This window comes from Pristiophorus japonicus, chromosome 2 (assembly GCF_044704955.1).
Source record: "Pristiophorus japonicus isolate sPriJap1 chromosome 2, sPriJap1.hap1, whole genome shotgun sequence".
NCBI classification, from domain to species: Eukaryota; Metazoa; Chordata; class Chondrichthyes; family Pristiophoridae; genus Pristiophorus; species Pristiophorus japonicus.
In genome coordinates, this window is record NC_091978.1 from 316,789,506 (window position 1) to 316,803,376 (window position 13,871).

The following is a 13,871-nucleotide window of genomic DNA, read 5'->3' on the forward strand; positions in this document are numbered from 1 at the left end:
CACACAAAACACGACACTGAACCAAAGCAGGAGCTATTAGGAGGGATGACTAAAGGAAATAGGTTTTAAGGAAGGTCTTGAAGGAGGAGAGACAGGTTGAGATACGGAGAATATTATGAAAGGAATGCCAGAGTTTATGGCCTAGAACGGCTGAAAGTATGTCCGGCAATGTGGGGCGAAGGGAGTGCAACATGTACAAGAGGCCAGAGTTGGAGGAACACAGAGTTCGCAGAGGAGGTTACAGAGATAAGGAGGATGGAAGCCATGAATGGATTTGAACAAGAGGTCAAAAATTTTACATTTAAGGCATTGGTGGACCAGCGGCCAATGTAGGTCAGTGAGCACAGAGGTGATGGGTGAATGGGACTTGGTGCGGGTTAGAATCCGGACAGCAGCATTTTAGATATGCCCATGTTTCAAGACCCTTCTGCAAAACGCATGAAAAACTAGATGGAGCATGCTCAGACTAGTTTTTTCAGATGTACAGTGACCTAAATAGCAGTCCTTAAAGGGACTACTGGAGGACATTGAAGACATGGCAGGGAAAGTTTTTACTTCCGTTTCTGTGGAGCATGGAGGAGCAGGAGTGCTTGCCCAAATCCACAGCACTACTCTGGGCCGCTGCCGGCCCATACTCGACCCGACTGTGTTTCATTCCTCCATGCATTTGATGCTCGTGATTCTCGCTGTCCCTTTGTTCCTCATTCACCTACTATTGGTAACAATCTTTCACTATTTGCTCAGAATAAAATCCCCAGGTTTCACTCACCCCTTCACTGGCTGCTCCTCTCTTAGCACTTCACCCACTCACCATGCTGCTGCTGCTGCTCTTGGCTCTGCTGGAAATGCTGAGCCCCACGCCCAGCCCAGCCCTGTTCCTCTTTTCCCCCACCCCACCCAAGCTCCAATTGCCCTGTCCAGTTTCCCTCTCTCCCCCTGCCCCAATCTCCTGATCGCCTTCAGTCACAATCTCCCCGCGCCCCCCCCCCCACTCCAGAGTGCCAATCTCAGTCTCCCGACTATTCCCCGCATCCCTCAGGTCCCAGTCTGAGTCTAATTGGATAGTTCTTTCAAAGGGCCGGCACAGGGAAGGTGAGCTGAATGGCCTGCTTCTGTGCTGTAAAATTATATGATTCTGTGAGTACCTCAATGGGCCCTTCAGAGACACGGAGGGTTATCCAAAAAGAATTCAAGCCTGGGATGGTGGCAGGAGAGTAAAAAGACAGAGGCATCATCATCATCATAGGCAGTCCCTCAAAATCAAGGAAGACTTGCTTCCACTTTATGGGGCCAAGTTTCCACCAACCCTTAGAACGGTGCACCTCCGTGAGGCCCGCCGACTTTCTGGAACAAAAAGCGCGCTTAATCCTTACCGTGGTATTCTCCACGCTCATCGGGCCTCCTTCGGACTCGGCGGAGTGCAGCAGAACCAGCGGGGGGCGGAGCCAGGTCCCGGCACTGAAAACAGTGACGGGACCTCTGCACATGCGTGCTAGAGTGTGCATGCATGTGCAGTAGTTCCTCGCCCCCAGATTCTGTGTGGGAGGGGCCCGAAGCACACCGCCCCTAGCCCTGGCTGAATAGGCTCCTCACCGCGACCTGCGAGGGAACAGACGGCAATGTCTGTCATCGGAGACAGGAGATCCCGGGAACAGAAAGACAAACAAGAAAGGGAACAGGAGCTGGCAAACGTGACCATCAAGAAGGAAGATGACTGAAGTCATCGAGTATTCCTTGGGACTGTCTCGGAGATGTTCGGGGGGGGGGGGGGGGGGAGGGGGAGGGGTAGCAGGAAAGCAAAGAGATTGGGGCAAGTCGTGAGTAGGCTGGGACTCCGACGTTTAATATTTAATGTTGCCCCCCACACCCCCTCCTCCTCCTCCCCCACTTCCTTCCCCCCTTCCCCCCACTCCTCCTCATAAAAGGTAGGACTTCTATTTTTTATTTGTTATTGATTGATTGATTGCTTATTACTTTGGTCTTGGTGCTTTAGGTGCAGGTTTCCTTCTATTTTTTATTTGTTAATTAATTGCTTATTACAAAGCACAAAAAGTAAGTCTTGGTTCTTTTGTATTTTTTATTTGTTATTGAATGCTTATTTTTGTGCTTTGTTTAGTGCTTGGTGCTTTAAATGTACTGCTTTGTTTAGTGCTTAGTGCTTGAAATGTACTTATGCTTCTTTAATGTTGTTGTGAAGGTGTTTAGTGCTAAGTTAGTTTGGAGTAACTATTGGTTGTCTAAGCTTGCTTCAATGGCCAAAACAGGCGTAAGTGGCTGGTAACGCCCCCTTTTGAAAAAAAAATGAACTAAAAAGAAACTGAACTAACTCAGTGAAACTGGAACAAACTAAATGTGGAGAATTGTGATTTTTAAGATACTCCAAAAAAAACTAATTGCTCCAAAAAAAAGGAGCAACTCCTGTGGAAACTTGGTCCCTAAAAGTGAGTGCTCAGGTGACTGAACAGTCCAATACGGGAACTACAGTCTCTCACAGATGGAACAGACAGTCGTTGGGGTAAAGGGTGGGTGGGGAGTCTGGTTTGCCGCACGCTCCTTCCGCTGCCTGCGCTTGCTTTCTGTATGCTCTCGGCGACGAGACTCGAGATGCTCAGCGCCCTCCCGGATGCTCTTCCTCCACCTAGGGCGGTCTTTGGCCAGGTGTTCCTAGGTGTCGGTGGGGATGTTGCACTTAATCAAGGAGACTTTAAAGGTGTCCTTGAAACATTTCTTCTGCCCACCTGGGGCTCACTTGCCATGTAGGAGTTCCGAGAAGAGCGCTTGCTTTGGGAGTCTTGTGTCGGGCATGCGCACAATGTGGCCCGCCTAACAGAGCTGGTAGAGTGTGGTCAGTGCTTCGATGCTGGGGATGTTGGCCTGATCGAGAACACGGATGTTGGTGCGTCTGTCCTCCCAGGGGATTTGCAGGATCTTGCGAAGACATCGTTGGTGGTATTTCTCCAGCGATTTGAAGAGTCTACTGCATATGGTCCACAGCTCTGAACCATACAGGAGGCCGGATATCACTAATAGTAAAAAGGTGGAGTAGGGATTTGTGAGGTGCAAAGTACCCAAGAGGGTAGAAAAGAAAGATGGCATGAATGTGGAGGAGGCAGAAGAGAAAGGCACAAGAGGGGTAAAGAGAACAGAAAAAAAATAAGAACATAAAAGAAAGTTAAAAATGAGAAAAGGTTATTCAACCGATCGAAGCTTATCTCTCTAGTACCTTAAAAGGTGTTTTTATACTAGTGTCAGTGCTAGTTTACGCTTATGGTACCTGAAATGTAGCCAATGGCGATCCCAATATAAACCTGCCAGACTTGCTAATCCAAGCATCCAGAAGATAGCAATGCTATTATTGAAATAACACAACACTCCTGAGTAAGTGCCAGCTTTCTGCACTGGCGGAGGGGTGATGTCATGGAGTGGTTGGGGCTGTGAGGCCCAAAGTTGAAATGGGGCAGTTCTACTGTGCTGTTAGAAACAGTGCCTGGGGGATTTGTGTCCCATTCCAGGACACACAGCAGCCTTCGGCACAGCACTCGTTTCCAGGAAGTGCATTTATATGAGCAACTACACTCAATTACGAAAGGTGGGTTCTTGTCCAATATGGCTACTCTTTTTTTTTTTAAACAGAGAGTTTAGCAGAGCCAGTAATCAGTCTTGGAAAGTTAGCCCAACCTAATCTGGTTTTGCAAATGATAATTTAACATAAAAACATAAGAAATAGGATCAGCAGTAGGCCATACGGCCCCTTGAGCCTGCTCAACCATTTAATAAAATCATGGCTGATCCGATCATGGACTCAGGTCTACTTCCCTGCCCGCTCCCCATAACCCCTTATTTCCTTATCGTTTAAGAAACTGTCTATTTCTATCTTAAATTTATTCAATGTCCCAGCTTCCACAGCTCTATGAGGCAGCGAATTCTACAGATTCACAACCCTCAGAGAAGAAATTTCTCATCTCAGTTTTAAATGGGCGGCCCCTTATTCTAAGATTATGCCCTCTAGTTCTAGTCGCCCCTATCAGTGGAAACATCCTCTCTGCATCCACCTTGTCAAGCACCCTCATAATCTTATATATTTCGCTAAGATCACCTCTCATTCTTCTGAATTTCAATGAATAGAGGCCCAACCTACTCAACCTTTCCTCATAAGTCAACCCCCTCATCTCCAGAATCAACCTAGTGAACCTTCTCTGAATTGCCTCCAAAGCAAGTATATCTTTTTGTAAATATGGATACCAAAACTGCACGAGTATTCCAGGTGTGGCCTCACCAATACCTTATATAGCTGTAGCAAGACTTCCCTGCTTTTATACTCCACCCCTTTGCAATAAAGGCCAAGATTCCATTGGCCTTCCTGATCACTTGTTGTACTTGCATACTATCCTTTGTGTTTCATGCACAAGTACCCCCAGGTCCCGCTGTACTGCAGCACTTTGCAATCTTTCTCCATTTAAATAATAACTTGCTCTTTGATTTTTTTCTGCCAAAGTGCATGACCTCACACTTTCCAACAGCCAAATTTTTGCCCACTCACTTAGCCTGTCTATGTCCTTTTGCAGATATTTTTGTGTTCTCCTCACATTGATTTTCCTCCCATCTTTGTATCATTAGCAAACTTGACTACGTTACACTCGATCCCTTCTTCCAAGTCGTTAATATAGATTGTAAATAGTTAGGGTCCCAGCACTGATCCCTGTGGCACCCCACTAGTTACTGATTGCCAACCCGAGAATGAACCATTTATCCCGACTCTCTGTTTTCTGTTAGTTAGCCAATTCTCTATCCATGCTAATATATTATCCCCACCCCATGAATTTTTATCTTGTGGAGTAACCTTTTATGTGGTACCTTGTCAAATGCCTTCTGAAAGTCCAAATACACCACATCCACTGGTTCCCCTTTATCCACCCTGTTTGTTACATCCTCAAAGAATTCCAGCAAATTTGTCAAACATGACTTTCCCTTCATAAATCCATGCTGACTCTGCCTGACCGAATTTTGCTTTTCCAAATGTCCTGCTACTGCTTCTTTAATAATGGACTCCAACATTTTCCCAACCACAGATGTTACGCTAACTGGTTTATAGTTTCCTGCTTTTTGTCTGACTCCTTTTTTAAATAGGGGCGTTACATTTGCAGTTTTCCAATCTGCTGGGACCTCCCCAGAATCCAGGGAATGTTGGTAAATTACAACCAATGCATCCACAATCCCTGTCACTACTTCTCTTAAGACCGTAGGATGCAAGCCATCAGGTCTAAATTTGTTAAGATTTCTTTTTTAATTGATAAAAGGAACAGTTTCTACATCACCAAAAATGATTTTATTTTGGAATCGTTCAATACAACACAATGTCGAACAATCCTGCCACTGCATTTGAAAAGACTATAGCAGTATACTACTCCTAGACTCACATCCATTTTGTTTGTGCGTGCATGTTCGAGAGAAAAAAAAGAGAACAGCCTATAATGCATGGCTACGCAAAAGACTTGCTTATGAACTGATTTTTTTTCAGTTTGTTTGTTATATGAGTTGTGCAACTTACCTTCAACGCATCGATCAGCTGAACCTTTTTGGCTAACAGCAACTGATGTTCCAATTTGGGATGGATCAATTTTAACGTGTAGTTTATCGATTCCTCATTAACATCTTTAAAAAAAGACACATGCCCCTCAGAAAAACAGTTAATAAATGATGAAATTCTAGGACCTGAAAAGGACACCAAATTAAATTGTGGGTTGGTTCTCACCATACGAGATGCTGAGACTGATTTTTCGTTTTGTAGCTTCTTTTGTTAATATATCTTTCAAGATGGAAATGGTAGAGATGTTGTCAGATTTAAAAGTTCCTTCGCCTTTTCTAAAAACAAATTCAAAATACACTAATTAAATATCCTCAAAAGCAAATCTATCAGAAAACAAACAAACAGAGTAACTCAACCGAGAACAAGGTTACTATTCTGCAACAAATCGATACTGATTTAATAAATATTTTACATAGCCCAGTTCATTTCTCCTGGGGCTGCTCATGGACAAAGATAATAAAAGTTTTATAGGTCAGAAGATTGAAACATATGTACGAACAAACAATTTTCAAATATAGCTAATTAAGTCCCAATAATGTTGGTGACAGAAAAAGTAACTAAATTAATCAAATACCTCACTGTACATGACATTGTTTTCACACACTATATCCTTGTGATGGTTAATTAATAATAAAATAAAAACCATTGCACAATAAAACAGTTTATAGTTCATTTAAAAAAGTTGGCGTTCAATATATAGGGCTCAAATTTGGCCCACCCTTTTTTCTGCGCACTACCGGAGATGCGCTGCTTTTCTCCGTTGATAAGTGCGGCGAAAAAAAATCGCTCCCCACTTTGGCCGCTGTCCGGCCTCTCCTCGGTTTTCACGCAGCGTGACCAGTCGGGTCAGGGACGGAGCCAGCGTCCTGCACTGAAAATAGTGCCAGAACATCTGCACATGCGCAATGGAGTGTCCGCGCACGTGCAGTAGCTCCTTGCCCCCAGCCTCTCTGTGTGCATGTTGCAGCCGCTGTGTGTGTGTGGGACCCGATGCCTGCCCCTAGCCCTGGCCGAGTGGCGTCCCGGTGCGATTGGCCTCAGGTTTGAAATTTTATGCACTGTAGCTCTTTTTGAACTTTCTTAGTGGCTTGTCATTTTCCTGGACTTCTGGATATTTTGAAAAAATTATGTAAATATGTTTTGTCTCTTGTGAAAAGTGGTGACCATTTGTCAAGCCTATTCACCTAGTGCTATTGTGAAAGAAGAACATAAGTGACAGAGGAACACTGAGAGAATATCTTATTTATTGAAGTAGACTTTATTTAGATAATATGGGCTCAATTTTGGCCCAGTATAATCATTGTAAATAAATAGTTGTTTAAATTAGTTGTGAGATTAGGGCAATTTAATTCAACTATCTTTTACTTCTTTTATTTTTGTAGTTTAAGCTTCCATGAATGCTTCTGTTGTATAGTAAATTAACTTTGCGAAGTGATGTCCTGTGTAGCTGTTTGATCCTATTCACATTCTTTAGTCAAGTCATTAAGTTCTGCTGGCCTCTGATGTACCTATCTGCGCTGATTTTCTGAACTCTCCGCAAGGGTTTTCTGAAGTGGCCACATACGGTGGCCTAAGTAGATTTGGTGTAACTATTAGCTGGCCAAAGTGGCCTAAATGGCCAAAACTGGCATAAGGTGACTGGTAACGCCCCCTTTTGAGAAAAGCTAAATTAAACTAAAAAAATCGTAACCAACTCACTTACACTGATGCAAATTGAATGTGCAAAATGGGGATTTTTAAGATACTCCAGAAAAATCAAGTTATTCCAAAAAAAACGGAGCAACTCCTTGCCAATTTTGAGCCCATAATTCCCAAGAAGAAAATAAGAAATATTTTTTATAGCATTACAGAGCTCTTTAGTATTAATCTTTTCTGTATAATGTTGAAGATGCTAAACTAAATATTACAAATTGCTAAGTTTTATCGCTCGTTTTTATGTATGAAAAGGCTGGCTGCAGAGTTGGGCTGGGAGAAGGATTGATCTCAATAATACAAGACCAATCACATAAGATAACATAAACAAACATGGTCCATCTAGTTCGCCTTCTACTATCCTGGTGGTCGCATGAAAAAATGATAATGTGGTTTTTGACTTATCAAAGCAATCAATCTTTATCAATTAGTCTACAACAGACCCAGAAATGACACCAAGAAAATCCCTGTGGTGAACAGCTTTGGGCAACCTTGTTAGCAAAACCAATTAGATGGAAGAAAGCATAGATGCAAGCGTTTTTTTTTAAAAACCAATTCACTGCATTTATTATTCAAATTTGCTGAACAGAAAGATTTTCCAAAGTAGATTTTTTCAAGTCAACAACACTTCGCATGCCTAAACCCGGAACTTGCAGGGCCCCTATGAGCACGTGCGAACCTCGTATGCGTCCGTAGGGGCCATGAAGTCAGTACTTACTACTGTGGATATCTGAACGGAATATATGGAATTAAGGACAGTAAGGTAAACGGGATATATGAAAATGTATAAGCCATGGAAGAATAGCTGGGAGAATGTCAGATTGCAAATAGTGCAACATCAGCATAGCTAACAGTCTGTCTCAAGGTTTCAAGTCACTACTCCTGCCAATAACATCTAATTGTAACATGAAATACATCTGCAGAATTGCAAGGTCTCAGTTAATAGTCACACCATTAGATTGAAACATTTAGAGGCAATGCTTGAGCTTTCAAGAAGAACATCTCATATAGATTGACTAATGAGTGGCTGAGTTAGACTGTCAATCCATTTGTATTTTGTTATCTGATTTCAAAACTGTATAACTGTTAACGCTTTACGATGTAACTTCACCTATCCGTAGGGAGTGTGTACGCTCTATCCAGAGAGTATATCTTCTGTCTGATAGGTCTTACTGGCCGGTAATAAAGACTGCTTTGTTCAAAGCACAAGAGGTATTCGACTCAGTAATTTTACTGAACCAGATTGAGGTAAAAGAATCCAGGAATTTACACTACCACATTAAAACTACCATCTTGAGAACACCTTTTCGGTCTGAAGCATTACCTGAACAGTTTGGGTACACAAAAAGATTCAAGACATAATGGTGAACAAAGAAATAGCAGACCAATTGAACAAATACTTTGGTTCTGTCTTCACTAAGGAAGACACAAATAACTTTCCAGAAATACTAGGGGAACGAGGGTCGAGCGAGAAGGAGGAACTAAAGGAAATCCTCATTAGTCAGCAAATTGTGTTAGGGAAATTGATGGGACTGAAGGCCGATAAATCCCCAGGGCCTGATAGTCTGCATCCCAGAGTACTTATGGAAATGGCCCTAGAAATAGTGGATGCATTGGTGGTCATTTTCCAACATTCTTTTGACTCTGGATCAGTTCCTATGGATTGAAAGGTAGCTAATGTAACCCCACTTTTTAAAAAAGGTTGGAGAGAGAAAACAGGGAATTATCGACCGGTCAGCCTGACATCGGTGATGGGGAAAATGTTGGAATCAATTATTAAAGATGTAATAGCAGCGCATTTGGAAGGCAGTGACAGGATCGGTCCAAGTCAGCATGGATTTATGAAAGGGAAATCATGCTTGACAAATTTTCTCGAATCTTTTGAGGATGTAACTACTAGAGTGGACAAGAGGAAGCCAGTGGGTGTGATGTATTTAGACTTTCAAAAGGCTTTTGACAAGTTCCCACACAAGAGATTTTTGTGCAAAATTAAAACACATGGCATTGGGGGTAATGTACTGACGTGGATAGAGAACTGATTGGCAGACAGGAAGCAAAGAGTAGGAATAAACTGGTCCTTTTCAGAATGGCATGCAGTGACTAGTGGGGTACCGCAAGGTTCAGTGCTAGGACCCCAGCTATTTACAATATACATTAATGATTTAGACGAAGGAATTGAACGTAATATCTCCAAGTTTGCAAATGACACTAAGCTGGGTGGCAGTGTGAGCTGTGAGGAAGATGCTAAGAGGCTGCAGGGTGACTTGGATAGGTTAGTGAGTGGGCAAATGCATGGCAGATGCGGTACAATGTGGATAAATGTGAGGTTATCCACTTTGGTGGTAAAAATAGGAGGGCTGATTATTATCTGAATGGCGACAGATTAGGAAAAGGGGAGGTGCAACGAGATCTGGGTGTCATGGTACAACAGTCATTGAAGGTTGGCATACAGGTGCAGCAGGCGGTGAAGAAGGCAAATGGCATGTTGGCTTTCATAGCGAGAGGATTCGAGTATAGGAGCAGGGAGGTCTTACTACAGTTGTACAGGGCCTTGGTAAGGCCACACCTTGAATATTGTGTACAATTTTGGTCTCCTAATCTGAGGAAGGACATTCTTGCTATTGAGGGAGTGCAGCAAAGGTTCACCAGACTGATGCCCGGGATGACAGGACTGACATATGAAGAAAGACTGGATCGACTAGGCCTGTATTCACTGGAGTTTAGAAGAATAAGAGGGGATCTCATAGAAACATATAAAATTCTGACGGGATTGGACAGGTTAGATGCAGGAAGTATGTTCCCGATATTGGGGAAGTCCAGAACCAGGGGGTCACAGTCTAAGGATAAGGAGTAAGCCATTTACGACTGAGATGAGGAGAAACTTCTTCCCTCAGAGTTGTGAGCATGTGGAATTCTCTACCACAGAAAGTTGTTGGGGTCAGTTTGTTAGATATATTCAAAAGGGAGTTAGATGTGGCCCTCACAGCTAAAGGGATCAAGGAGTATGGAGAGAAAGCAGGAATGGGGTACTGAAATGCATGATTGGCCATGATCATATTGAATGGTGGGACAGTCTCGAAGGGCTGAATGACCTATTCCTGCACCTATTTTCTATGTTTCTATTTTTCTATGAAGTCTTGTGTTATGAGACTTCTTCCAGCATGTTCTCATGCTTGTGCTCATTAACATATAACTCCAGCCTAAGACAGTTCTAAACAAATAGTTTATTTTGTACAGGTGCTCTTCAATATCATAATATGCTGTCATGTTAGATTATGTAATTGATGATATCTTTCTGACCAAGCTGTGTTTGAAGCGTTAAATATAGACCATAATGGCAAATTAAGGCATTATGTCACTGGCTAATAAATGTTCCACGTATTTAGAATTATTAAAACATTCACTGTCTAGATTACTAATTAACGAACACATCAATAATGATATCCAGACAGTGTAGTAATTTCTCTTACTTGTAGGAACATTCCAACTGTGTATCCAGGAATGTGTTCTGAAAGTAAAATGTGACATTGTCACCCACTGGAGCTTTATCTGGTACTTCAGGCAGACAGAGTACAACCCAGGAATGAATTTCTGCAAAGCTGAACTGTCCTGATAGTGTCAGTGTATTCACTGGCCTGAGGTAGAGAAGAGGGGGAAAAAAATACAAAAATAACCACCATGGAGAGTTACATTGATATTCCCTCTCTAATTTTCTGCTATTGTCCTCTTTCTTCTGAAGAGTGACATACGCTGGGGTACAATTCATCAAATGTTGTTTTCAAATGTGAGGCTGCACAGTGAATGTCAGCAGTCCACTCAATTGTGTAAGGGTAGCACAGTCACAACAGATGTTGTCCTTACCCAATCACCACACAAAATATGCATACTTTCAACAGCAGTCATTATATAACAAACCCTGGCCAATTTCTCCCTATCCAAACTTCAAGACACTGAGGCCAACTGTAGCAGTGACATTGCAGCTCCAGCTAAGATCAGACAACAGCACATTACAAAAGTATCTTGCTTTTGAACTTATCTTCATTTATATTTTGGGGGTGAAATTTTATTCACATTTTCAAGTATGTTGACACTTTGTTCTGCTCTCCGAATCCTGTCATTGGAGTCCTGTGAATAAAGAGTTCAGGTCACAGAGTGACCTTGTCCCCAGAAGGTGCCTCGTGTGGTTTCATACTGTAGAGTAAGGACTTTACATTGGCGACGAGAACTGGAATTCACGACCCACGAGAATGGCCACCGGTAGCACAGAGGAATGATACTGTGTTGGGGAAGACTGATGATTTTGTCGAGAGGCTTCAGCAAAGCTTCGTTATGAAAGATTGGCTGGAGGATGCAGCGGCCGACAAGCGAAGGGCTCATTTCTTGACCAGCTGCGGACCAAAGACTTACGCGCTCATGAAGGACTTACTGGCACCTGAAAAGCCGGCGGACAAAACCTTTGAAGGACTTAGCAAATTGATCGGGGAGCACCTCAAACTGGCGAGTAGCATACATATGGCCCGACACAGATTCTACACTCACCGATGTCATGAAGGACAGAGCATACCGGATTCATAGCGGACCTCTGCCGTTTGGCCAGCCTCTAAGTTCACAGACGCCTGCAGGGGGCAGATGCTAAGGGACTTCTTTATCGAGGGCATCGATCATGCGGGAATTTTCCGCAAATTAATTGAGACCAAAGATTTGACCTTGGAAGCAGCGGCATTGATGGCTCAAACTTTCATGGTGGGGGAGGAAGAGACGAAAATAATATACGCGCGCAATTCTGGATGGATCAGGGAGTCAACATCATTAATGTGACTCAGAGCCCCGCAGGCAGGCAGGGGCAGTCTGAAGCAATAGACCCCAGAGCAGGACTTCAACAGAGACAATAGCAGGCTGAACGGATATTCACGCCATCACAGTGGACAATGCGGCCCGGGATGGGGGCATTGACACCCACTAATAGGGTATTTAAGAGCAGTCGAAGGGACAGTCAGCGTGGAATGCCTGGCCATAGTCCCTTTGTTCCCAACAATGAAAACTTTAACTCATGCTGGAGGTGTAGGGAAAAACACTCAGCTGGATCTTGCAGATTTCAACAGTTTGTCTGCAGGAACTGCAATCTCAGTGGCCACTTAGCTCGAATGTGCAGGAAGCCTGCAACCAGACTAATATATGAGGTGGATGGACCAGAAGAGGGTTCTTTGAGGCAGGATGACCTTTGGGGCAAATCGATGGACGCCGAGGTGCAGCGGGTCCATGTGGCGAATATTCACAGTTCATACACCAAACGCCACCCATGATGATGAGGGTTTTATTAAATGGTATCCCTGTACACATGGAGCTGGACACTGGGGCCAGCCAGTCACTCATGGGCGTTCAGCAATTTGAGAAGCTATGGCCACTTAAAGCCAGTAGACCCAAATTAGTACGTGTTGACACACAATTACGGACTTACACGAAAGAAATCATTCCGGTGCTAGGCAGTGCAATGTTGGCTGTCACACACAATGGGTTAGTGAATTGACTACCGCTTTGGATTGTCCTGGGCAATGGTCCCGCACTGTTGGGGAAGAGCTGGCTAGGCAAGATGAACTGGAGATGGAGGGATGTTCACGCAATGTCATCTGTGGAGCGAAGTTCGTGCTCACAAGTCCTACAACAATTCGATTCACTATTCCAACCTGGCATCAGGACTTTCAAATGCACTAAAGTGTGATACATATCACCCCGGACACCAGGCGAGTGCACCACAAAGCCAGAGCGGTGCCGTATGTGATGCGGGAAAAGATCAAGAGCGAACTGGATTGGCTGTTGAGAGAGGGCATCATCTCGCCTGTCGAATTCAGCGACTGGGCGAGCCCCATCGTTCCCGTACTAAAAGCAGATGACTCTGTCAGGATCTGTGGCGACTTCAAGGCCACCATCAATCGGGTGTCCCTACAAGATCAATACCCGCTCCAGAGAGCGGAGGACCTTTTCGCCACACTGGCAGGCGGCAAGCTGTTCACCAAGTTGGACCTCACTTCAGCCTATATGACCCAGAAACTGGCCGACGAATCTAAACTACTGACCACCATCACCACGCACAAGGGGCTGTTCGTTTATAACAGGTGCCCGTTTGGCATTCGATTAGCGGCCGCGATTTTTCAACTAAACATGGAAAGCCTGCTTAAATCCATTCCTGGAACGATCGTATTCCAGGACGACATCCTCATCACGGGTCGAGACACCGAGGAACAACTCCACAACCTGGAGGAGATGCTACGCCAACTGGACCGGGTAGGCCTGCGACTCAAAAAGTCTAAATGTTTGTTCTTAGCTCCTGAGGTTGAGTTTCTGGGCAGGAGAGTTGCTGCAGATGGGATTCAGCCCACCGAATCCAAAACAGAGGCGATTCAACGAACACCCAGGCCCTGCAACACATCGGAGTTGCGTTCATTCCTGGGACTGTTGAACTATTTGGGAACTTTCTGCCGAACTTGAGCACGTTGTTGGAGCTGCTACACGTGCTCCTGCGTAAGGGTTGTGATTGGTTTTGGGGAGACTGTCAGGAACGGGCTTTTGATCGGGCGCGAAACCTACTTTGTTC

The 13,871-nt window shown here is 44.1% G+C and overlaps 1 protein-coding gene across 3 annotated transcripts in view; it reads right to left on the reverse strand.

The window, feature by feature from the left end:
• bbs7 (Bardet-Biedl syndrome 7) overlaps positions 1 to 13,871 on the reverse strand; it is a 68,909-nt gene that overhangs the window by 4,803 nt on the left and 50,235 nt on the right. For all 3 annotated transcript variants that reach the window (XM_070871790.1, XM_070871787.1, XM_070871797.1), the window contains 3 exons: positions 10,750 to 10,914; positions 5,753 to 5,862; positions 5,549 to 5,652 (listed from right to left, as the gene is read on the reverse strand). In XM_070871790.1, the coding sequence (XP_070727891.1) occupies positions 5,549 to 5,652; positions 5,753 to 5,862; positions 10,750 to 10,914 (379 nt within the window). The remainder of the gene's footprint in view (positions 1 to 5,548; positions 5,653 to 5,752; positions 5,863 to 10,749; positions 10,915 to 13,871) is intronic.